At 40.9% G+C, this 25,920-nt stretch overlaps 1 protein-coding gene across 1 annotated transcript in view; it reads right to left on the reverse strand.

The window, feature by feature from the left end:
• Positions 1-22,876, reverse strand: part of LOC141772598 (adenylate cyclase type 6-like) — a 40,093-nt gene extending 17,217 nt beyond the window's left edge. Inside the window, exons 1-3 of the mRNA XM_074643748.1 lie at positions 22,699-22,876; positions 17,451-17,673; positions 16,386-17,328 (exon numbers count right to left, since the gene is read on the reverse strand). Of these exons, the coding sequence (XP_074499849.1) occupies positions 16,386-17,328; positions 17,451-17,470 (963 nt within the window). The 5' untranslated portion in view covers positions 17,471-17,673; positions 22,699-22,876. The remainder of the gene's footprint in view (positions 1-16,385; positions 17,329-17,450; positions 17,674-22,698) is intronic.
• Between the last annotated feature and the right edge of the window lie 3,044 nt (positions 22,877-25,920).

Below are 25,920 nucleotides of genomic sequence, written 5' to 3' on the forward strand. Positions count from 1 at the left end.
GAAACCGCTCTGAAGCTACTGTCTCAGAGTTGGACGAGCAGACGAGGATGAGAGGGGCGCTAATGGAACATTCAGAAACTTTATTTATAATTTTTCCTCCTCCTTTATGATGGATTTTAGCAGCCATTTACTTTAGCAGGAAGTCTCTGGTCCTGACAGTGAGTCTATAAACATTGACTTTTAAGGCCATCAGGCCCCTTTTCAGACTGGGAAAGAGTATTATGTGAGAAGGAGAGAGCAATGTGAGAGGACGTGGACAAATGGGACATTTAACAGCAACCTACAAGACAGACACAAATGTAACGTACTTACATAAGATTATTTAAAACAGATATAGTCAATATTTTTATCAACAATGGATCGCATGGCGACTTGTATGTGAAAGGGGCCGTAGCGATGAACCCACAGAGCATTATCACCCAATTCAGAGCATCTTTTAGCTCATTGTTTTGGTTTTCTGACCCACAATGTTACGTTTGTGATTCACTCTCACCGCTCTCATAAGTTAGCGACTAGCTTGTGAACACAGTGAAGCATTTAACAACTAAAGAGACAGATATTTTCTCAGGAGTTGGTGGAGACCAAAAACAGAGCTAAAAGAGAGAATATTGGACTTAAATATGCGAAATGTCCAAAAACTAGGGCTGTCAATCAATTAAAATATTTAATCCAGATTAATGCATGATTGTCCATAGTGAACCGTGATTAATCACAAATTAATTGCACATTTTTTATCTGTTCAATATGTACCTTAAAGGGAGATTTGTCAAGTATTTAATACGCTTATCAACATGGAGTGGGCAAATATGCTGCTTTATGCAAATGTATGTATTTATTTTTCATTAGAAATCAATTAACAATACAAAACAATGACAAATATCATCCAGAAACCTTCACAGGTACTGCATTTAGCATAAAAAATATGCTTAAATCACAAGTGCACGATACAAGTGTATCGCGTTCACTTTGACAGCCCTACTAGAAACACGACTCCAAATGAAAGCTAATGTTGCTCCATAACTGTATGTGTAAATAAGCAACTGTTTGCTAACACCAAACCAACTAAAGTTGATTATATGTCAGTGTTGTGTTCTCAACTTTGTTTCCGCTGCCTCCAAGTGGCCCTTTAAAAATATCTGTTATTGCAGGTTAAAGGGTCAACATAAAGGAAAATGATCAACAGGAAAAGCAAAAATAGTCTGTCTGTGCAATGAAGTAATTAAACAAGCCTCTCCAAAACAGACAGTAGGATGTGACTAATAGTCAGCACTCACAAGCCAATTCCATTTCAAACCAAACAATCTTAATCAAACTGGCTGAGGTTTCCGGATAGTGCACACACAGTGCTTCTTGCAGAATGTCAGCTGAGTGTCTCTTTTCTTTTTTCTCAGCATGTTCACACAGCAGTAGGTGACCCGACCCCTCCTTTAATCCCCACATCCTGCTCTCCATCCCACTTAACAATACTCAGCCAACACCCAACACTGATCACAGGAAGGTGTGTACGTGTGTGTGCATACATGCAAATGCACAAAATTAAAAAGGTCAGGGAAGATCTAAACATTTTACACAGACACCTGGTATTACTACTGTACCGCTTCATTTACTCAGAGCCCTTACAAGTCAGAATGGAAAGTTCAGAGGCTTCAAATGAAATGAATTTGCAGACCAAAAGCTCTTTCAGGACATGCAATTTACACTTTAAATCCCTTTAATCAGATCCATTTTCCCCACACACAAGCTTTGTCTCGTCAGTCAGTTTAGAAGTTGTTGATATGCAGAAACAAGCTGTGCTATAATGTTAATGCAGGTATTATGTTCACTTTCCAGACTTAATATTCCCGTTAGAGAGCTCATTCTGAAGCCAGCAGTCATTACAGCTCTTATGCGTGGAAGATGGAGATGTGATGATGGTGGTGATTTTATATATATATAACTCAATGTTGTTGAAGAGTCTCTCTCTCTGTGCTTCTTTCTCAGTCTTGTGAACGGTTCTGCTTAGTGTTGGCCCGAGACTCACACCCACGGAGGCTGTGAATTATCAGAGATGGCAGCGCAGCTTTCACTTACAGACGTAGGCAAAATTGTTGGTACTCTTCCGTTAAAGAAAGAAAAACCCACAATGGTCACTGAAATAACTTGAAACTGACAAAAGTAATAATAAATAAAAATTTACTGAAAATGAACTAATGAAAATCAGATAGTTTTTGAATTGTGGTTCAACAGAATCATTTTAAAAAACAAACTGATGAAACTGGCCTGGACAAAAATGATGGTAGCCCTAGAAAAGATGTAAAATAATGTGACCATAGGGACATGTTAAACTAAGGTGTGTCCTGTAATTAGCATCACAGGTGTCTTCAAACTTGTAATCAGTCAGTCTGCCTATTTAAAGGGTGAAAAGTAGTCACTGTGCTGTTTGGCATCATGGTGTGTACCACACTGAACATGGACCACAGAAAGCTAAGGAGAGAGTTGTCTCAGGAGGTCAGAAAGAAAATTATTGACAAGCATGTTAAAGGTAAAGGCTATAAGACCATCTCCAAGCAGCTTGATGTTCCTGTGACTACAGTTGCACATGTTATTCAGAAGTTTAAGGTCCATGGGACTGTAGCCTACCTCCCTGGACGTGGCCGCAAGGGGAAAATTGATGACATATTGAAGAGACGGATAATACGAATGGTAACCAAAGAGCCCAGAACAACTTCCAAAGAGATTAGAGGTGAACTCCAAGGTCAAGGTACATCAGTGTCAGATCGCACCATCCGTCACTGTTTGAGCCAAAGTGGACTTAATGGAAGACAACCGAGGAGGACACCAAATCATAAAAAAGCGAGACTGGAATTTGCCAAAATGCATATTGACAAGCCACAAAGCTTCTGGGAGAATGTCCTTTGGACAGATGAGACAAAACTGGAGCTTTTTGGCAAGTCAAATCAGCTCTATGTTTACAGACGCAAAAATGAAGCATACAAAGAAAAGACCACTGTACCTAATGTGAAACATGGAGGAGGCTCGGTTATGTTATGGGGCTGCTTTGCTGCATCTGGCACAGGGTGTCTTGAATCTGTGCAGGGTGCAATGAAATCTCAAGACTATCAAGGCATTCTGGAGCGAAATGTGCTGCCCAGTGTCAGAAAGCTTGGTCTCCGTCGCAGGTCATGGGTCCTCAAACAGGATAATGACCCAAAACACAGCTAAAAACACCCAAGAATGGCTAAGAACAAAACATTGGGCTATTCTGAAGTGGCCTTCTATGAGCCCGGATCTAAATCCTATTGAACATCTGTGGAAGGAGCTGAAACATGCAATCTGGAGAAGGCACCCTTCAAACCTGAGACAGCTAGAGCAGTTTGCTCACGAGGAGTGGGCCAACATACCTGTCGACAGGTGCAGAAGTCTCATTGAGAGTTACAGAAATCACTTGATTGCAGTGATTGCCTCAAAAGGTTGTGCAACAAAATATTAAGTTAAGAGTACCATCATTTTTGTCCAGGCCAGTTTCATTAGTTTGTTTTTTAAAATGATTCTGTTGAACCAAAATTCAAAAGCAATGTCTCATTTTCATTAGTTAATTTTCAATAAATTTTTATTTATTATTACTTTTCTCAGTTTCAAGTTATTTCAGTGACCTTTGTGGGTTTTTCTTTCTTTAACGGAAGAGTACCAACAATTTTGCCTACGTCTGTAGCAACTATCACCCACATTCCACAGCCTCCCTCCAATGACCTGCCGTCCCCCACCCAGGTTGATTCAGGGAGGGTGCAGCGTGGGGACCGGCTGAGGAGGGAGGGGGTGTAGTAGGTGAGTAGATGACTTTGTCTTTACAGGCTCATTATGCCGACATACCACAGTCAGAACATGCTGTATTCTCAGTGTGTTCTCACTCTGGTTTGTCCCTTACAAATTGTTTTCACGAGCAATAAATATAATATGTCAAATGTCACATATATAGTTAATAATGTATATATATACAGTATATATATATATATATATATATATAAAATAAGTTCATCCTTGAGTCCAAGTGGACGTTTGTGCCAAATTTGAAGAAATTCCCTTTGGGTGTCCCTGAGGTATTGAGTTCACAAGAAAACGTGATGCCTCTGGAAATGGTAGTCAGGCAAGACAATGTAGAAAAAGAAAAACATACGCAGACATATTAACAAACAGGCAGTTGCACAAAGTACAGGCCAAAGGCTTATCTCACTGTGACGGGCTACAATGACAGAAACAGATACAAGATAATAAATAAATGTGACTTACTCCCTTTAGAGTAACATTCAGGATGCATGTATTGTGAATCTTAATTTCTCAAATTTTACTGTTCTCTCCTACTATGCCAACAATAGCTATCATAGGATCTGGCTGAATTACCATTTTGAAAATATCTGACAGTGTTTTGAAGATTGGACTCTAATGAGTGGACAGATTGGGACATTTCCAAAATGATAAAATGAGACAAATACTGTCTACACTTTTGTTCTTGTGTTTTTAACATCTTCAAAAATCTTTAAATGCCAATTATCGCTCATACTTAAGCCCCATGCACACGTCTTCAACATGTGGAGACATCCAAAACTTTGCCAAGTTACGGTTGCTAAGCTGTGATTGGACAGTCGCTGTTCTGTCAATTAATCAGCTAATCCTCTCTGCGCTGCTTTTACTTGGAGCCGTCTTGGACTCCTGGGGTCACTTAAATACACTGAGGACAATATTTCATGCTCACATACAGAAAACTGTGTGAAGAACAAGACTCTGAATTTATAAGAGCTTTTCCCAGAGGGAGCAATGACTGATGGGATATTGTTGTTGAAACGGGGCCAGCGAGAGCACAAGTCAGAGCTCATCGGCCTTTGAGGAGCATCTGGAACTCCTTAGAACATCTGTGTTAGATCAGGCTCTGTAAAACACACTCCAGCACCCCAAACACAATGACGGTGCTTTACTCGTGACAAAACACAAGAGTCTCCCCCGTAGGTTGCCCCTTATCTTTCCTCGAGAGCGGTCGGTTATTTATTTCCATATTCTTTCATTTCATTTATTTTTTCCTGCCTCCTCCCGCTCCGACTCGCGCTCGCTGTCACTTTTAGCCTTTTGTGAAAGAGTCTGTGTGTGTGCGGTGCCAGGCAGCTGCTGGGTTTGTGTACTCAGCCTGAGCCTCATGTCTACACACAGCTCGCACTGCCCTTATCTGAAATGACCAGAACCACATCAACAGATAAAGAGCGGAGCCCCGCCTGCTCACTCTGCCGGGTGGTCTGTACACTGTCTGGAGGTGAGCGTCGACCAACTGAGACGCACTACAATCAAACATTTGTGTCTTACAGTGGAAAAATAATCTTTTAAGCTGCGGATGAAAGGATATTTTGGAGCACAATCACCTGTACAGTCTTGTCATTTATGTAATTTGTGATGAACAGCAGGGAAGAGTTTTGTCCTTTCTCAGGAAAATATTTTCCAGGAAAACATCAATCAAACTGTTTAAGGGTATTCTTAGTTTCTAAAATCTGTCATCATTGCAACTGACATGAAACAGTGTCATTTAAACAAAACTGCACCAGTGTGACATGACATGTAATCATTTTTGCTCCAACATATAGTTTCACTTCAATTTCACTTATATTTTTGTTTCCATCACAGCGAATAGCAAGTCTCTTTTGATTTATATCTTACTTGCTCTTAAAATATAAATGCAGACTGTGGATTCCCACCATAGATCTTGACATGCACGTATAAGATTCAAGAGTTTTATTTGTCACGTACTCATACAGGATGTGCAGTGAAATGTATAACAGGGGAATAAAACAAAAAAAAGGGAAATGTTGACTTGTGTAAATATCATGGATATATGTCCTCTTTTACATGGACAGATTGTGACAAAGTCCAGTCCACGGATCCTTGTTTCTATCTATTTGTGGTAAAGAAAGAAACAAAAAAAGGTTAACATGGACTGCTCAGATCTGTGTCCAAAATCCTCCCCTCATTCACTGTTTCCTGTAATAAACACTCAATAGTTCACTCTGTATGATAGTTAACTCCATAATGAGCAGTAAATTGAGCTTTTGCATTGTGTGATTGTTAGCAGGAAGTACTATAGTTTTTTTCATTCCATCATGGGAATATTTAAAGGCACTATATGGAGCATAAATTTCACACTAAGACAGACAGCAAATAGTGCAGTTTAGAGTATATACAGAGTGATTTCGGACATAGCCTCAGTCTGACATCCAGAAATGATCTACACAGAGCTTTGTAGTAAGTAATAGTAGATTCAGTTTACTGTAGACTACATTAGCAGATGGACTCTTTCAATCTGTGGAGGAAGTACTGTATTTGTTGTGGATTTTAAATACAAAATATGAGTCTAAACAAAAGTGTGATACATAACAAAAGAGCAGGAAGTGGGTGGCTGATATGTTCCTTTAAAACAGGAAATGGTGCAAATGTTTTGGCGATTGTTACTGCTCCCCAAAGTGCAATCTATTCAGAAAGACAGTCACAATATATTTTATTGCAACAAACATGTTTTTTTAAAGCTAAAAAAACACTGATTCTCTTTTCCCCTGTCACCACTATCTATCAACATAAAAGTATGACTGAAGATTTCCATAAATAGTTCTATTTGTTGACTTTTCTGCATTTCCTGTTTTAGACATCTTTGAGTATTAGACGCACTGAAACACAAGACTATATAAATAATGCACAGCCTTGTCTGGAAGAATTACTTGAAATGTAAAGAAGCCAGTTACCCTGATCAAACTGACCAAACTCCTTTTTCCTCAGTCCCGTTTCTGTAAACATGGACAGGGACATGCCGGGGGTCCTAACACTGAACAACTACACACCACACACATTTCTGCTGGCAACCAGGCGGGTGTGACTTCTGTGGAGAGAGTGTGACTATTAAAGTATTTTGGCATAGGAGTTGCAAAACTGTTTTTATTTAAAGAACAATAAAATCTGCATTAAAAAAAAAACAGGAGCTTGAGAAAATTAAAACCTTTTTTTCACAATATCACCAAGTTTTTCTGGAACGCACGGGACCCCTGCAAGGACGCCTTAATTCTGCAGTAGGCAGTATATTTTTGGCATCATTGGGCAAAAATTCCATAATAACCTTTCAGCATATTGTAATTCAAGTGCTCTGAGAGAAAACTAGACTTTCTGCACCTCCTCATGGCTCTGTTTTCAGGCTTTAAAAAATCTAGCCTGTGACGGGAGACTTTGGCCAATCACAGGTCATTTCAGAGAGAGAACGTTCCTATTGGCTGTTCATTCAACAGAGGCAGCTGTCAGTCCGATCAAACGGTCAAACTAGGCAACGCTGATCAAATACGAATCAATATTCTGTTACTGTGATGCCTATTTCTTGCCTCAAATGTTTTCAGAAACATCTTGTAGTGTACTGTTTAGTTGGAGTTCGCGAGTGGTCGACAGCTGCTCAGAGACGGTAAGGCTCCAGCTCGACTTTGATTGGTTGTTTTCCTCCAGTCTGTGAAATCTTACAGATGCCATTAGGAGCACCAGAAGACACAGAGGTACATGATATTTTTTTTCAGATTACCTGTCTCATGCTCTACTGTCAGGATAAAGTTACTGTTTTATATAAAATAACTTTTTTTAATCATATTTGCTCCATTTCTACCCACTGCTGCTTTAACGTGCAGCGGACGGACAATAGGTTCATGGATTACTACTGTGATTAAACAAAAAGCCTCAAAGGAATTATGTCAACCTTACAGGAATGTAACGGAGTTGTAATTAGCATTAAAAACAATGATCTGTGCCAGAAAAAGAAACTCGTAGAAATAACAGAACCATACAAGGTCAATTACTCAAGCCAGAGAGATTTCTTTCAAATCTTCGAGGCCTAAAAACACACCCTGTACTGGAGGGCTACACACATGCACAGTCGACCAGAGATAAGCTTAACTGAACCACACAACATGGCAAACAACATCCTATATGCACCCCTCCCTCTCCATTCCCCAGCAGCACCTCCACTCATATGACCTCTCCTCTGTCATCGCCATGTTTAATTATGGACCGTCTCATTTCGACAGCAGGGGGGAGGAAAACAGAGCACGAATCCATCCGAGCAGCAGTGTGTCTAGAAAGCTCGGACCCCTCCGACACCGAGGTCCTCGAGCTTTCAGATTTCTCAGAAGGAGAAAGTGAACAGCAGAAATCAATTTTGACCTGATTTTTTTTTTTTTTTTTTTTTTTACTTGAAGCAAGCAACGGTTACCAAACTGTACACCAGCAGGCTGAACTGGGTCTGCTGGCTGCTTGAGTCGTAGTTGTTTCCATGGCAACCGCTGGACCAACTGAACACAAGCACTGAGGGAGACACTTAGCAATGCTGTTTATTCCCCATCATTCTCAGAAGTGATGCTAAACTGATAACTCGTTTTCCGGCGCTCTTATTGGTCCACAGATTGGCGGTGGGGGTATGGGTGTCTTGAGTATGTGTGTGTGTGTGTGTGTGAATCTGCATCCACGTAATCCTCATATAAGCAGTTACAAACAAGTGAAATGTATTTATATGGAGAAACAATTTCGAAACACAATCACATTCAAGTGTATCAATGCTTACATTTGTATCTACTACAGCCTCTCTGGAGCCTTTGAGTAAAGCTGTGGTGTGTGTGCGTATGTGTGATCCCATCAGTCAACAACCATCCTGGTCGTGAGCAAAGTGTACATGTGACAGGTATCCTCGTTAAAATGCTGCTGCCGCGTTAAACACAAATTATTTATCAAGGAGGCTGTGGAAAAGGACTGCGTGGGGAGAATATCGGATTCTCCTCCGATCACACACCGCCTCGCCGCCGCCTCCTCCTCCTCCACTTATACTGGGTGTCTTATTCTATAGCTGCGGCTTTGCACAGGTGATCATCACACGCTGACACTTCCTCCACTGGGATCCAAGTACTCCCCATCTTGATGCATGATGCACACACAAGGTTATTCCAGCACCGGGAGGCTGCTGTGAAACTGTGAACAGCTGATACAGTGTGAGATTTGCTCTCATTAAAATGCTTTTTTTTTTTTTTCTCTCTCTCTGTGTAACATCCTGGAAAATTTGAGAATTGAGTAAACAGCCATTTGGAAAGTTTGACGTTAGACCAGAGTGGACTAAGCGCATTACTACATAAGCAGCGCAATATTATTTAAACACTAGTCCCTTATCTTATCTACTGAATAAAACACTTTAAACACCTAGCGGGAGCTTGACAAGGAGACCTGTGAAACATATTGACTGTCCCCTGACCCAGAATCCACACAGAGGCCTGATTTGCCCTCTTTGCTGTTTAATGAGCTTTTAGGGGCTTTACCCGCCATCTCTGCTGCGGTCAAAGATTAAAGATCCATCCCAAAATGCATTAGCTTACGCACCACTGACACGCAGCGGAAAAAGATAAAGATATCGTTGTGAATATACAGTATTAGCCTTCGGGGTATGTGAAAACCGCAGGCCCATGTGTATGCAGTGAAAAGGAGGTTAGAGTGACCTGCCTGTTGCTCTGACGCAGGCTCTGATAAGACTGTCCCATGTGATGCAACAGTTAGCAGAAACGCCAAGGGCTGGGTATTTTTAGGAACCAGTCTTTGACCTCTCACAGCACTTGTGTCAACAGCAGCCATACAACAATGCTTGTTGTAGGGGGGACCATAAAGCAAATAACGCCAGGGGTGGGGAATGTACAATCATGAGGAGTTTCATTGACAAAAACATCGGCAGTGATCAGTGTGTGAGAAAAGCAGTAGTAGAAAACGTGCTTGTAGGGATGTCACGATACCGGAAATTTAGTAGTCCATACCAATACCAGTGAAATTCATACCGATACCCAATTTGATACCACAGTAAAAACAAAAGTAAAACAATAAATACTTAGAGCTAGTGTTAGGAAGTTAAACAGGTCATAATTCCCTCTCTAATATCTAGTTAAATTGCTGTGAAAACACCTATTTCAAACAACTGAATTTATTTAAAAACAACATTTTACACATCATGATAATGTTTACCTAACGCCCAATTTTCTCGACTGAGCTCTTTCTCTCTCTTTTCTCTAGAGCTTGAAAGCATCATAATGTAACTCAATGCAACCTCTTTTAACAGCTGTTAGCTCAACCCGGTCTTACTCCCAACTCCTCAAATACCGCAGACGCACGGAGGCACCCTTTATCGACAGTATGTGGCGAAAACCGGGCTTGCAACTAATTCCAATGTAAACCCACCCGCAGTGTTATTCGACGGTCGGAGCAAATGACGCAGTATTAATAGCGTGAGAGTCAACTCAGGGTGGGAGGAAGGGGAGGTGGATGGGTCAAACAAACATAAGACTTTCAACCAAGAGACCGCTGTTTGTGTGAAACTAAAAGTAACGCTGAGTCGGTCGTTAGTCACGTGACCCGTTGCTATCGTCAGTCCCGTTAGTCACGTGAGTCGCTAATCAGTGAAGTTATCGTCAACCATGGTCGTTTCCTAACCCTAACTAAGTAGTTGTGTTGCCTACACTTAACTTGTTTATTTTGAAAGGACACTATGCATGTAACGAGCGTTTATTAACACGTTTTCTGAACAAGCGGCGGTATTTGGTGAGTTGGGAGTGAGAATGTGTTGGTTAGCTCCGTTATTTAGTCAAGCAGGACTATGCTGCCCAACAGCTGCTAACAGATAATGTTAACTAGCTTTCCTGCCGATTTCAACACGGATTTGTTGTTCACAATGTAGCATGAGTTTAGAGTGTCCTTTATGACGGGGCGCTGCTAGTCTCGATCCCTACGGTACCTGCGATATTGTAGAAAAACGTGTACCGTCACGTTTTCAGAATTTTGGCATTGACTTGGTGCTGAATCGGTTCTCGTGACATCCCCACGTGCTTGGGCTTTACTGGAGAATTTTTCTTTTTTAATCGTGTACAGAAGCACGCACTGTACTGTACATGTCAGTATTGACACACAAATAAACACCCACACACGCAGGCAGTACAATAGTTTTTGTGACGTTACTTCTCAAAGAAAACAAACAGCAGCAATTCTGACAAACGTTCAATAGAGACTAGAAGGGAAGGTGACAACCACAACAAAGCATGGGATGGTGTGTGTGTGTGTGTGTGTGTGTGTGTGTGTATTGATGGGCGGGACATGCACATGTGTGTGTACTGTACTGCTATGGCTAATTGATTTCAGCTGAGGAGTCTGAGGATCACAGACATGGCGACACAAAAAGACACGAGGAGCAACAGCAGAGTGAAGCTCACATGCAACAGGACGTCTCCGTTACAAAATACATATTAAAGCTTTGACAGATTGGTGTTTGTTTGGAGAGTAGTCTTGCGTATAAACAAGGTGGTACAAACACACTTATATAGTGTAGTTTATGGCGTTAGCGTCGTACAAAAAGACACTCAGAGTGAAGCTAAGAACAGACTCTCGGTTCTACTGTACGCAGCTGTAAAAACACACATATCAAACAACGCCAAGAGCAATACAGCTTAGGAAACAACCAGATGGACTGCATGTGTTTTGAAAGGTTTCAAGGGATTAAGGGCCATAAATTTCAAGAACATGAAATACTTCTCATGTAGCAGACAGAAACCATTGGGATGTGTGCCAGAGCCTCAGTTAACTCTGGTCTTACATGACAAGAACAAAAACAGGAGAACAATAATAGCCAATAATACCCATTTTCATGTACAAAGATACAGAAATACAATTTTGTAATGTGGGATTTTTTTGATTATATTGTAGTATATTTTGACCAAGAAAATATAATTCAATTTCTTAAGTAAACTATTTTTACTACTGTTCTGTTTCCTGTTTATATTCTTTGTGGATGTCTTGAATTAAATTGGTCTTTTCTTTTATGTTTCGAATAAGACTTCATGGTAATAAATGAATAAATGGCCTGTCAAGCCATTCTGTCAAGACTTTTATCATTTTCATTACAGTCTTTCATGTGTCTGATTTGGAGCACTTGTGTTGTGTTTTGGACTTTATACTGTAAGTCACTGACAATGTCATTTAGTAGTTTACATTTAACAGGGCAGCTTGCCTGTCAAAATGTTTACAGAGGTTCTCAACCAGGGTCCGGGGACCCCCAGGGGTCCTTGAAGCAGTCCCCAGTAAAATGGGGAATAGTTTATTTTCACTATTTAATTAACTATAGAAGTGAGCCCAATGTGAGTCATAAGAGTCATAAGTGTGACTATTCTGATAATAGGTTTCACTCCTCCACGGTTATCTCCTAAACTGTAGTTGACAACTATAGAATTATGGTCTTAATCATATTTAACAACCAAAATCGTATCAAATGGAGGTCCCTGAAGTGAAATCTCATCAAATGGGGGTCTGTCACCTAATGTTTATCAATTTAAGGGTCCTTGGCATGAAAAAGGTTGAGGTTAAACAAGTTGTAATATTTTGAACAGAATTTAACAGATTATATTACATTACATATTATATAGATTGTATGCCATATTGCACAATAATTAAAACATCATTGGTCACAAAACAACACAAAGCTATATAATGTGAAGGCCTTTCACCTTTAAAGCTCCTAAGAACTTGGTTATCTTAAATATATGTGTGTAAGATGAGTTATTTATGACTATATAAGCAACAATCACAATTTAAGTTTCTATATAAACTTTTAATTTGATCATAAAGGATGTCTAACAGTCAAAAACTCTGTCAATCTGCTTCATCAAGAGTATGTGTTTGTGTGCCGTTCAGATTTGATGGACAGCGACTGGGCAACATAAGCGGACATATGTCACCTTTTGCTAAACAAACCCCCACTTCAAACATCAAACAAGTGAAAAAATGTCAGAGAAAACTACAAAAAAAGAAGAAAATCTCTCAGGGTTAGTCACCAAAATTGTTGTTATATAAAATTGTGTTTTTATGTAGGACATGGTTCACAGGAAGATTGTTTTTTAAGGCCTTTAAATGCAGTTTATTGCACTTCTCTTCAGTGGTTTTATGGTCGTCGCAGAGCTTCCGACCCAGATGTGGTGATCATGACACACAGACATTGACCCCTGACCTTTTGCCCAAGTGTTTCTGAAGCAGTTAAGTCGGGTGAAGAAGTGTCCATGCTTCTGAACATGCTGTCCATAAATGTTTGTGTATTTATGAATTGCTGTGTATGATCCTCATATCTCAGGCACTTCTGCTCTTACTGTAAATGAACTATGAAATTGACATAAATAGGAAAATACAAGATTTTTGGGAAAGGGTATTCTAAAACTACCCATGGTCCCTGATGTAACCCAGCAATCCACTCAGCTCATGAAACTACAGTCTGATATACAAATAAGACGATGATAGATTCATCAACTCAACTGCCCAGATTCTTTCTCAATTCCCCGTTTACACCTGTAGTGCCAGCACACAGAAGTCGGCAAAGAAGAGACAGAAAAGAGGATCTGCATTTAGATCATTCCTCATATACAGCACAACTTCATCATTATCTGTACCCACCAACTGAAACCCAGTGAGGTTAATGAGTTAGTGGAGAAAGAGGAAATACTTGCACACAAGCACGAAGCAGTGATTGATGATACTGTTTTACTGTGTCACATATAGTACACAGGCGACCTTAGGAACAAACAGCATTGCCAGGGACGCAGCTTTCTCATGACATTCACTCACTTAATGATGGCAAACAATGTAGGAGCCTGAGATGGATTGTACTATGGTATATCATGCACGATGTTACAGAGTACACAGGAGTTACTGAGTTCCCACGAATCCCCAACCTTGTCCTGTACTTCTAATGAACGATCACAATATTATAACAAAGGGATCTGTCTTTAGGGTTGTTGTTGTCCGGCTGACACGTGAGGGGATGTGTTAGTTACTGAATGCATACCTTACAGTAATGGCAGAGACATTACAGTGACAATCAGTGATTCATCATTAAGTCCTATATCCCTCTATTGTTTTCATTTAATGGCCTTCCTATTATGTTTTCCATAACTTCTCCCCAAGGAGACGACAGTTGCAAAACAGATATGGCTCTACAAACAGCGAGCAGCCACCATACTGTGCGCCCCCCCACCACCACCACCAGTCGGCCTTACCCTCGTCACCCCACCCTTGGAGTAAAGTACAAAGCGTCCCTTGTGTGAGAGCACAGAAACCTGAGTGATACAGCTTTATATCATGGTATTCTCCCACTGTCACACAGCAGCACACACTGACACACACACATACACATACAGGCGTCCAGCCGCGGCAGTTCATTCAGCCCGCTGACCTTCAGCGAGCCCCTAGGTCCTTGGCATGACGCACAAATAACACACTGTACAGAAAGACCCATAAGCCGCAGAATACATGTAAATACGACATGGTGACGAAAACACACAGCAGAGCAATATACAGTATACACTGCACCAGTTCACACGGTATAACACCACCCTATCATAAACATCATGACAGAGGAGACATTTTAAAAAGCCCCCGATAACATATCACTATATATAATATATATCATTATTTTCAGTTTCCTGATGTATTTAATTACTTATCAGCTACTTTAACCTCAATGTTTCCACTTAAAATAGCCTCAAATTTGGATGAAACATGTTTTTAGGCCTGCACCTCACAATTATTTTCATTATCGTTTAATCTGCTATTAGTTTTGCGTTGTTTCTGTTTGTTTGGCAACTACATCACACTTAGTGAGTTCATATGAATTCATATTCCGGATGACATTTGTTAATGGTTGAGCAGTTACATTAAATGAAAAATGCATCCTGTGTATGATTTCTAAAATGACATATTTGGTGTGTTAGAAAACCTTGGGATTTAAAGCTGCACTACTCAATATTTTTAAATTAACAATAAAAAAAAATAAGATAATGGTTGCTTCTGTAATTTCATACTAACATGCTATTTAGTATGCTAAAACAGTATGTGAGATTTATTAGTATGTCTTAAACCCTTAGTAGGAAACCAATAGTATGTGAATTGCATACTATTTCGGGTGAAATATTATGTATATTATTTTTATGTATTATATATTATGTATATGTATAGTATGCAACGCTGTTACACTACGGCGGCATAAATATCCCACGATGCAATGCAGTAATGACGACATGATCATAACAGACATTGTTTGATCACATGTGGTTGGCACAGGTTACCACGGTTACACGTCTCCAACTGGCAAGGAGGCTCTCAGGAAGCGACAACGTAAATGACTGTTCAGTGCGTTCGAAAAGATACATACTACTGCTTATTCACACAAAAGTATGTTGAACGATAGTACGCATATTGGGTATGCAGTGCATATTATGCCATTTTGGACGCAGCCTATGTGTGTGTGTGAAAGGTGAGTGACGCACTATCAACCCACTCTGAAGTTCCTCAACTCAGCAGTGTGTTTAGCATCTTTCCGCTCATTGTTTTGGTTTTACGGCCCGCAACTTTACCGTTTTTTTACAGCTCTTATCGACCCTGTTTTGAGCAGCTGCGGGCAGCTGTTCTCAGCCAAAAAAAACTATAATAAACCCACTGTACAGACAAAGCTAGTGACTAGCTGGTAAACACGGTGAAGGATATAGCTGTTTCAGAGCCAGATATTTCCCTCAGGAGTTGGTGGAGACCAAAACAAAGCTATAAGGACAGCGAGTGGCCACGAAGACAACTCAGGATGAATGCTAATGTGACCTCCTGTCTGTCTGCTGGATGCGTAACGACTGAATCATGTAGACTAAATGGAGAGACCTCGTTTTTGATCATGTGTATTTGTAATATGGCATCAGCAAGACATATGCAATGCCCAGAACCTGTTCATTCTATGAGAGACAGCTAGGCTGGATGCAGGCAATGTAAATGTCTCCACTGCCACTGCCTCTTCTTACTCTCATGAAAACATGCTATACGTTAGTTGCACCAACTATAACAGTTTGCTCTAGACCTCATCACTCCCGATCCTTAAAATAAAGTTATCCGGATTAGAAGAATGCTTAGCTACACAACATGCAATTGTGCAGATGGACCCACTAAAGGATCTGTGAGTCAGAGGAGGAGAAACATAAAACTCGATCAGAGTTAACATAAACTTATCGGAAAAACTGTAGGATAAAATGCTGATATATATATATATATATATTTATATATTTATATATAAATATATATATATATATATATTTATATATAAATATATATATATTTATATATTTATATATAAATATATATATATATATATATATATATATATATATATATATATAGGGTCTGAGAGATAACAGAAAGGGAAAAATAATGTAGAACTGTCACAATAGTTTCCACCCTGTTCACCATCAGTGTCAGTTCAGGTAAACCTGTAAACGGTCAAACAGACAGATATCAACCTTTCTTACCTGTTTCCAGAGGAACTGGTCTTCCTGGTTGATCTGCCAGCTGGTGACCACGTGTATGATGGACAGAACTGCTCCACTCAGCACCGCCGCTCTCATCCTGACAGGCAGCAGAGTGTAGATGATGTAGATGAAGAACACGGACCACCAGATGCCCTCTGAGGCGCTCCTGGGTGCCACCATGAGCACCCCGAACACCTGCACGGTCAGCAAGACCCCGATCACCAGGTAACTGACCATCCACATGTAGTCCTGGTGGAAGCCGTTGCGGTTGCACACCACCATGAGAGCCATGAAGAGCGCCATCGCCACCGACAGGGCTGACGCGTAGGCCACGTGAGGGGCAGCGTGGACACAGTGGAAGGTCAACATGATGCCGCACACGATCACAAGTACCCCCATGAGCATGGTCAAGGAGCTCTGGTTCAGCCTGAAGAAGTAACGCTGGTATAGGCGCTCCAGTTTGCGGGACTGGAATTTTTTAGACTGGAACACCCGCACCACCCTGAGCCAGCAGTCCGCAGCCGTCACCACCCCTGCTGCGCCGTTGGGACCGTCGTCGCCCATGTCCCCGCTTCCTCCGTTACACCCGCCTTTCCTCCCTTTCAAATCCCCATCCTCGAAGCCCAAGTCAACCGATTTCAGCCCCACCCCTTCCCCGGGAGCCCCTCCCCTCTTGCCGTAGTGGTCCTCCTGCCATCCGCAACGGACGCCGAAGTTGCCCCCGCCTCCCACGGCCCCCGCCACCCCTCCGCGGTGGTGGTGCTGATGGAGGGGGGCTCCAGAGGGGGGCTCCATGGCATCTGGGTCCCGCAGACAGCTCATGTAACGCGGGTTGCAGAGAGATGAGCCTCCCTTCCGTTTGGACTTCTTGCCATTGCGCTCCCCCCACGCAGTCTTGCGGTCGTCCACTCTGGCGACTAGGAAACCACTGAACCAGGACATTCTGTGTGAGCAGAGAGAGGAACGTTCAGTGCAGGAACAGGTCAAAGACAGATAACAGCTACAGCGCTGATACCATGTGGGAGGAGGACCATTTCCTCCTCTATCCAGGAGTTGTTCATTTACCTGTTGGGGTTCTGGTACATGTCCCAGCCCTTTCCCTTGCAGCCGGTTCACTCATTTATCCCCGTGGACACAATATTGAAGTAGTGAGGAGGGGTTTGTAGAGGCCACACTGCAGGGCCACGGGGTGGGACTGACTGGATGGGGTCAAGAGGTGATCAGAGACCAAGGTTAATGAGAAGACCAGTCTCTGCTGCCAGGCCTATCTCCGCGGCTTCTGCTGGGTCTACAGGAAAAAACAAAAACAGAGTAGATTGTATAAAAGCTGATGCACAAATAGATATGTGATGGTGTCGTGGCTCAAATTTAAACAGTGGTTGGAATCAGGTGAGAAACACAAGATCACAATAGTAATGTGGATGTCCAGTCTGTCGTTGATGTTAATACTCTAATACTAATGAACAGGCCTGACACACATTTAGCTCTTTCAATAGCATGTTAGCAAAGATCTCCTTCATCCCAAATCTGACAGGAAATAAAAAACATCATTGTCATGAATCCCATTTCCTGGATAACCGGACACACTTGATATTTCATCTCATAAAAACTGGACTGATTAATAGGAGTAGAACAAGCTACTTCCAGGACTAGGGGGGAGGATGGGAACCAAAATAGCTTGAAGGCCGGGTTTTTTAAGGTGAACCAGAGCTTGACTCGATTTGACCCCCCGTACAAAAACACACCCTCTGGTATAAACACACTACAGCGTTTTGGAGTCAGTTGGGCTGAAGATAAAGAGTTACTCCTTCGAGCTCTGTTTATTATCACAATCGATGATAAAAGACGAGCAATAAATACAGATAAAGGCCACTGGACAACAGGACACTGTCAAGACAAATCTCGAGACAGCATGACGGGATCTGTGGGCCCTGCGGCATTAAACCAAAAGTTGTTTGGAAATTACTAGAAAATCGAGCTACTTCCCTTTTAGCATTATATCACAGAGATACACGTAATTGCATCAGTCTGTTGTTGCTGGATGAAATATACTGTATATGTGAGCACCAGAGAAGGACAGAAGTGTCACCTGTGAATGAATTGAGTTTTCTGATATTGCTTGTTCTCTCTTGCCAATGTATGTGTACTTTAAGTTGTGTCTTGTAAGCCCGTGTGGGCTGGGCACCTTTGATTGTATGACAGTCATTTGTGTATTAGTAGGGATGAACTAAGTCCTTGTTAAAGCTGCAGTGGGTAGAATTGGAGCAAATATGATTAAAAATAGTTTTTTTTTTAATAAAAAGGTCACTTTATTCTGACAGTAGTGCATGAGACAGGTAATCTGAAAAAAATCATGTGCCTCTGTGTCCTCCGGTGCTCCTAATGGCATCTGCAAGATTTCACAGACCGGAGGGAAACAACCATTCAGAGCCGAGCTGGAGCCTGCCGTCTATGAGCAGCTGTCAATCACTCGCAAACTCCGATCAAACGGTCAGACTAGGCAGCGCTGATCAAATATGAATCAATATTCTGTTACTGTAATGCCTATTTCTTGCATAAAATGTTTTCAGAAACATCTTGTAGTGTACTGTTTAGCTGTAAAATGAGAAAGTTTGTGACCCGGCAGCCATGTTGAGATCAGTTGAGGAAATACCAAGCACCGCCCACCAGCCGGAGCAAACTTTCTCATTTTACAACTAAACAGTACACTACAAGATGTTTCTGAAAACATTGAAATATGCATTACAGTAACAGAATATTTATTCATATTTGATCAGGAGTTCACAAGTGTTTGACAGCTCCCTCTGTTGAATGAACAGCCAATAGGAACACTCTCTCTCTGAAATGACCTGTGATTGGCCCAAGTCTCCCGTCAAGGGCTAGATTTTTTTAAAAGCCTGAAAACAGAGCCATGAGGAGGAGCAGAAGTCTAGTTTTCTCTCAGAACACTTGAATTACAATATGCTGAAAGGTTATTATGGAAATTTTGCCCAATGATGACAGAAACGTTCTGCCTACTGCAGGTTTAATTGGACTGTGTATGGACCAAACAAGACTGATCTACATCATATACAGTTCTTTTGTGTTTCTATTATCAGTTACATTTATTCAGTCATGGTGGGCCGCTGACTCCATTTTCAGTGCCACAGCGATGCCTGCCCTCATGATACCTCACTAGAGAATGACCCTATAAAGTTGGGATAAGAGAGCACTGGTATCGGATAACGTGAGGTATTTTATATGGTGTGCGAATGAGGACAAAGTACCAAGCAATAATAGATTTTAACAGGTCAAAGATAAGCACAGTTTGTGTAGGTATATAGAGCCTATATTGAATACCCTTTTCCTGCCTTTTAGTAAGAGATGTTGTGAATGAGGAAATAAGAGTGATTTAATATGACATTTAAAAAAAAAAGAAATGCTATTCTATACAAGCCGTAGAGAGGGATATAAACAGTACATACATACACATCATCCAGGGCAAAACAGGACATTATCACACCAAAAGCAGAACTATGAATAATGATATTGGGATACCGGGAGAGGAAAAAAGTCAGATGCTGCATCCCATTTTATGAGGCTACATTGTGGTTGTGGGTATAGTCCTGACAGAGAAAATCTAAAACATTTGAATATCATTCCACGTGTAGAAATAGATGCACAAATGCGTGTTTATCACTTTACATGTAAACCTTAAAATACGTATTTACAGAGTAAGTTATGTGTATTTGCAATTCGCCCTGTATTTTTGTGGATGTGACTTTACACAACACAAATACAAAAATAAATGTTTGTTGATAGTGAAATATTTGCAGATCATGGTACACATTTGTGGAATGTCTTCTGTGGGTTACAACTAATAAAGTTAAAATAAAAAATTCCATAAAAGATCCCCTTAAAAAAAGTCTCTAGGGATTTAAAGTGGGCATTTCTATGATATTCAAATTGCATTTTTTATGCTGACCTGGTCACATTTATTTATAGTACCTGCACCTCCAATATTACTATAATAACTCTACAGCATTTTTTGTGTGTATAGTAGTAGTTAATATAGTTTAGTAGTGTGGTTGTCCTGATGGAATTAAAGGTCCCATATTGTATATATATGTCTTTTATATTATAAAGCAGATTTAAGTGCTATATAAATACTGTTAAACTATCAAAATGCTCAATATACGGAGAAATACACACAGCCCGTATTTAGAAAATGCACGTTTGAAACAAGCCGTTGGGATTTCTGTCCATTTGTGAGGTCACAAATATACAATATATATAAATCATTACATGGTTTTAAACATAAACATTCTAAATGTGTCCCAGTTTATTTCCTGGTTGCAGCGTATGTTAATAACATCAGCTGTCAGGAAGTAAACATGGACACACACCGTTACCTAGCAACGCAATTTCGTTGCAATTCCGTTTAAATGTACTAAAACGGAGCGTTTCAGACAGAGGGGTAAATACAGGTATATTCAGACAGACAGTATGAGGAAAATTAAAGTGTTTTTTTTTAACATTACAGCATGTAAACATGTTCTATTAGAATCACAAAAAACAAGTATGAACCCGAAAATGAGCACGATATGGGACCTTTAAACGTCATGCTACCAGCTGATCTCACCAGGCCTCCAGACACCCCTGAACTCCACACAGTGCAGAGAGACACACAGACTGGCATTTTCACCGGAGAGGCAAAAATAGCATTTCCTCGCTATATTTTTTTCATGCATGCGCCTTCTCTGGCACGTATCCGTCCAAGCAGTAGCCTATCCCTCCTCTCTGGCAGAGGATCGACAAGATTCAAGGAGAAACCAGCCCCCCTCTCTCTCTCACACACACTCACACACCTCCTCTCCTCTCCTCCACCACCTCCACCTCCACCACCTCCTCCTCCTCCTCTTCCTCTACCTCCTCCTCCACCTCCTCCTCTCCTCCTCCACTGCCACCTCCTCCTCCTCCTCCTCCTCCTCCTCCTCCTCCTCTTCCCCGGCTGCGTCCCTCGCTCCCCTGCACAAGGTCGACCAGCTTGTACCCATTTGTCGCGGTGTTGCCAGTCGCTTGGTGTGTGTTTGCATGCATGGTGCTTGGCTGTACTCTCCGGTTTCCCCCCACTAGCGTTAGAGAGAGGAGGGAGGGGTGACTGACTATTCCTGGGGGACATTTTCAACCGGACAGCCGCTACTCTCTGGCGTTAACAAACAGCCACAAACAGCGAGCATAAAGTCATTCATTGTGTCCAGTTAGACAAGCTGTGCATGCATCTCTCTCTCTCTATCTGTGTGTGTGTGTGTAGTGGTGTGCAGTTGTCATCCAGATGCAAAAAAAATAGATAAATTAAGGGGAAATCAAAGATATGCATGTGGCATTCTTTATTTATTTTTTTACATTTCCTTCATCATGTGAGGATGTTTGCAATCCAGTGTATATAAAATGCCATGCACAGCACAGGCAGGCCGTGTGTGTGTGTGTGTGAGTGTGAGTGTAAGGGCCTGCATTCAAGCAGCGTAGGCTTCTTGTTACATAACACCGTGGCCTATGTGACAACCATATAACGGGGACCGTCATAAAAAACATTCCCGGTTTAGTAGTCTAAGTTAAGACACATATATACACATCCGTCTTGCAATTTATTTATTTTTTTTGTGCACAAATGTCCTTCAGCCTGCAGCAAAAGCTCACACGCTCACACACACACACACACACACACACACAGATTAAGTGTATTGACAAACACGAGTCTAGGGGTAAATAAATAAACAGATATAATAAACATGCTGCTGCACATTCCTCAGCATCAATCAGTCAGCTGATGGAGGACATGGATAATACTCATCATGCAAGTGTTTGTATAAGTAGGGTGTATATACATGGAGGTGTTTAAAGTTATTAAAAAATGAATCATTATGAGCATCAGATGCAGCCTCTCTGAAAGCAGCCTGTTATAATGACACCCATCAGGACTGTCAGTATAGAGAATAAGAAACTTGCATGATGCTCTTTTTTTTTTTTTTTATCCCCAGCATAGATATATGTGTTGTTATTGGCCAGCCAGTGGTTAAACATGTACTGACCGTGTATCCTCCTCCACCTCCTCCACCACCTCCACCACCAGCAGTAGCAGTGTGTTGAAGGCCTTACAGCAACTGTTGCCAGCTATGTCATTCACTCCTGCAGACGTGGTGTGTTGACAGAGAAGAGGCTCAATGCAACAGCGTTGGAGACGTCTGTGTGACAGCTAGGAGAACATATATTATATATGTCGGCCTGCAGTGTGCAGCAGCAGCAGCAGTCAGAGAGAGAGAGACGGACTCACCGTGATCATCTTCTGGTTCTCTCTCCCGGCAGCACCGCAGCGGACTATCCGGTTCTGTGTTGTTGTTGTGGGTCGGACTGGTCCGGGTGCAGCACCATCTGTAGCCGAGCTGCTGTCCTCCTGAGGATGATGGTCCTGGTTAAAATGTGTCACCCTGTTGGTGGATCTCCTCCTGTCTGTCGTCTTCTCTCTCTGCTCCACTCCCTTTCCTCTCCTCCCCCTGACCCTCTCGGCTCCAAGCACCAGCTGTCAAGACGGCGGGAAATACAAACAGCGCACTTCCGGTTAGTGCTTTTCAAATTAAAACTCCTTTCACAACCAGCTACTGCTGAAGGAAGAACTTAAAGGGACTGGTTTTTTTTTATTGAAGATAATTCATTTACAAACATTAAAGGGACTGTTTGTAACTTCTTACACGTATAAATCACCCGGGTCGGTTTCCCATGTGCGCTCGCGTGTGGCTACGCTGTTCAGACTCAGACTCCAACACAAACTACACGGAAGCACCAAAATTTGCAAAGTTATATCTAGTGAAGCCTGTCTGTTAAACAGTGTCAACTCTTCCTGCTCCAGCCCCCCAACAACAGCCAGAAGACACAGGGGAGACCGTAACATTGGGCTCCAGGGCCAGAGTCTCTGCTCTGCTGCTTGTCTTCACTACACACCGTGCGCGTTCTCGCGCTCTACCTCACGTGCATGCACACACACTACACACTGCAGAAGAGTTAGTTTAGCTCTGAGAATATCTAGTGAATGTACGGTGGACGTTTGTGCAGAAATAACTGCTGCAGCTCCTCCAGACCAACAGAGGTTTTCCGTGTCTTGTGAAGTGACGGGGCTCTTCGGCGAGTAACGTTATCATCTCCCACCAAAACTACGGTGTCTCCCCTGTGTCCGCCGGCCGCGGTCGGGAGGCTGAGGCAGGAAAAGCCAACACTAGGATCAGATCTAAATCATGTTCATGGAGAGACCGTCTGGTCAGCTAACATTACTGCCAAGCACGTGAAATATAGAGTGATATTGTGGTTTTAGCTGACGTGTGTCGCCTCACTGTTTTGAGCGATGCTCGTTCATGTCTATGTAGAGCGAGCAAGCGCGAGCCCGACGCTGACTTTCGTTGACTTAACGGCCACAGGTGTCGCTGTTAACAAGCAATTCGGAAAGTTACAAACAGTCCCTTTAAGGCATTGTAATCTAAACTCATTACTTCTAACATACAAGGCACAATTGGATAGGAGAGATAATTTAAATTATAAAAAATTAAATATATAATAACAAAAATAAAAGAGGGTAGAAAATAATTGAAGTCACAAAAAAGAAAATGCATAAATAAATAATAATAATAAGACTGCACTCTTCCATAGTAACTCTAGGGGTCATCATCATATATGTTCAGTTCTTCATAAGCTCTGAGGAGAGACTTTGCATGTTGTCCTTTCATTAGTCTTAAAGCGCTGAGATGATTATCCACAAAGTCCCTTTTGAAAACAGAAAATAGGGGTTTCATTTTCCTTCATTTGGATGCATGGATGAAAAAATTTGCCAAAATTTGTCATTTTTCGGCTTTTATTTTGAAATCAGATTTCCGGTGTGATGCTGTTTAACTGTGTCTGGTTTGACGAAGCTCTCCTCGGCCCAGCTGCTCACACCACTTCTCTCTCATTCCCACTCTCAGTAACTCGGTACTCCCTCTAGCGGTGCAGCCGAGTCTCTGCAGCAGCCCGGCGGCCAAACACCACCAGCTGAGATCTCCAGCAGGAGCCCCAGAGGGGAAAACAGTGATGTGGAGGAGGATAAGTCACATTACAACTTCATTCTTATTTACTGAATAGAGTTTGTAAACCTTGTAAAAGGCTGACTGTGACACACAGCAGCGGTGGAAGAAGTACTCACATCCTTTACTTAACAATTCCACAGTGTAAAAATACATACATATTACCTGCAAAATATACTAGTGTATGTGTGTATATGTGTATGTGTATGTGTATATGTATATAAATATATATATATATATGTGTGTGTATGTGTGTATGTGTGTATATGTATATGTATATATATGTAAATGTGTATATGTGTGTATATGTATATGTGTATATATATGTGTGTGTATATGTATATTTGTATATGTGTATATGTGTATACATGTATATATATGTGTGTATATGTATATGTGTATATATGTATATATATATGTGTATATGTGTATATGTATGTGTATATGTGTGTATGTATATATGTATATCTGTATATGTGTGTATATGTGTATGTGTATACGTGTATATGTGTATATATATGTATGTGTGTGTATGTAGGTATGTATATATATATATATATATATATATTTATATAAAATTATTATTTTTATTTTCTTCTCTTCTTATTATTATTATTATCATTTCATGACTTATTTGTGGATACTCCCCCTGTGTCGTATTCTCTACAATTTGAATTTTATATATGTGTATATGTGTGTATATGTATATGTGTATATGTGTATATATATGTATGTGTGTGTGTATATGTATATGTGTATATGTGTATATATATGTATGTGTGTGTGTATGTAGGTATGTATGTATATATTTATATAAAATTATTATTTTTATTTTCTTCTCTTCTTTTTCTTCTTATTATTATTTCATGACTTATTTGTGGATGCTCTCCCTGTGTTGTATTCTCTACAATTTGTATTTTATGTATCCATGATTGAGAATCAGTTAGGTCTTTTGTGGCCAGCTGTGGCTGTCTGTGTGTATGTTGTTGTCAGGTATGATTGAATGATGTGTTGTTTCATGGGTGAGTGTTGTTCAGAAAAACAAAAATGAACTTTCCCTGTATAGAGACTGTTCTATTGATTATTGACAGAAAATATACTATAGTATCAAAAGTAAAAGTACTAACATTGCAAAGTGTGTTAAATCATGCAGCCTTCAATGTCTCGCATGATGATATATCCTTTTTTATCATATGTACACAAGATAATGATTTGTATACACACGTTATTATCATGTGCAACAATCTAGAAACTATTTTTTCAGGACTTCAGGGGCTCTCCTGTTAGTTAATTTACAACTTTATACTATACTTTTATAAGTACATTGATGACCTCACGTAAATCCCATCATAAAGCTTTGCACAGCTCCAACCTGAGTATAACCAGTAACATCACTGAAAACACCTGTAGGGGTATGTGGGGCCTTTAATCTATAATAAATGATCATA

The sequence above is a fragment of the Sebastes fasciatus genome, chromosome 8 (genome assembly GCF_043250625.1).
Source record: "Sebastes fasciatus isolate fSebFas1 chromosome 8, fSebFas1.pri, whole genome shotgun sequence".
In the NCBI taxonomy this organism is placed as follows: domain Eukaryota; kingdom Metazoa; phylum Chordata; class Actinopteri; order Perciformes; family Sebastidae; genus Sebastes; species Sebastes fasciatus.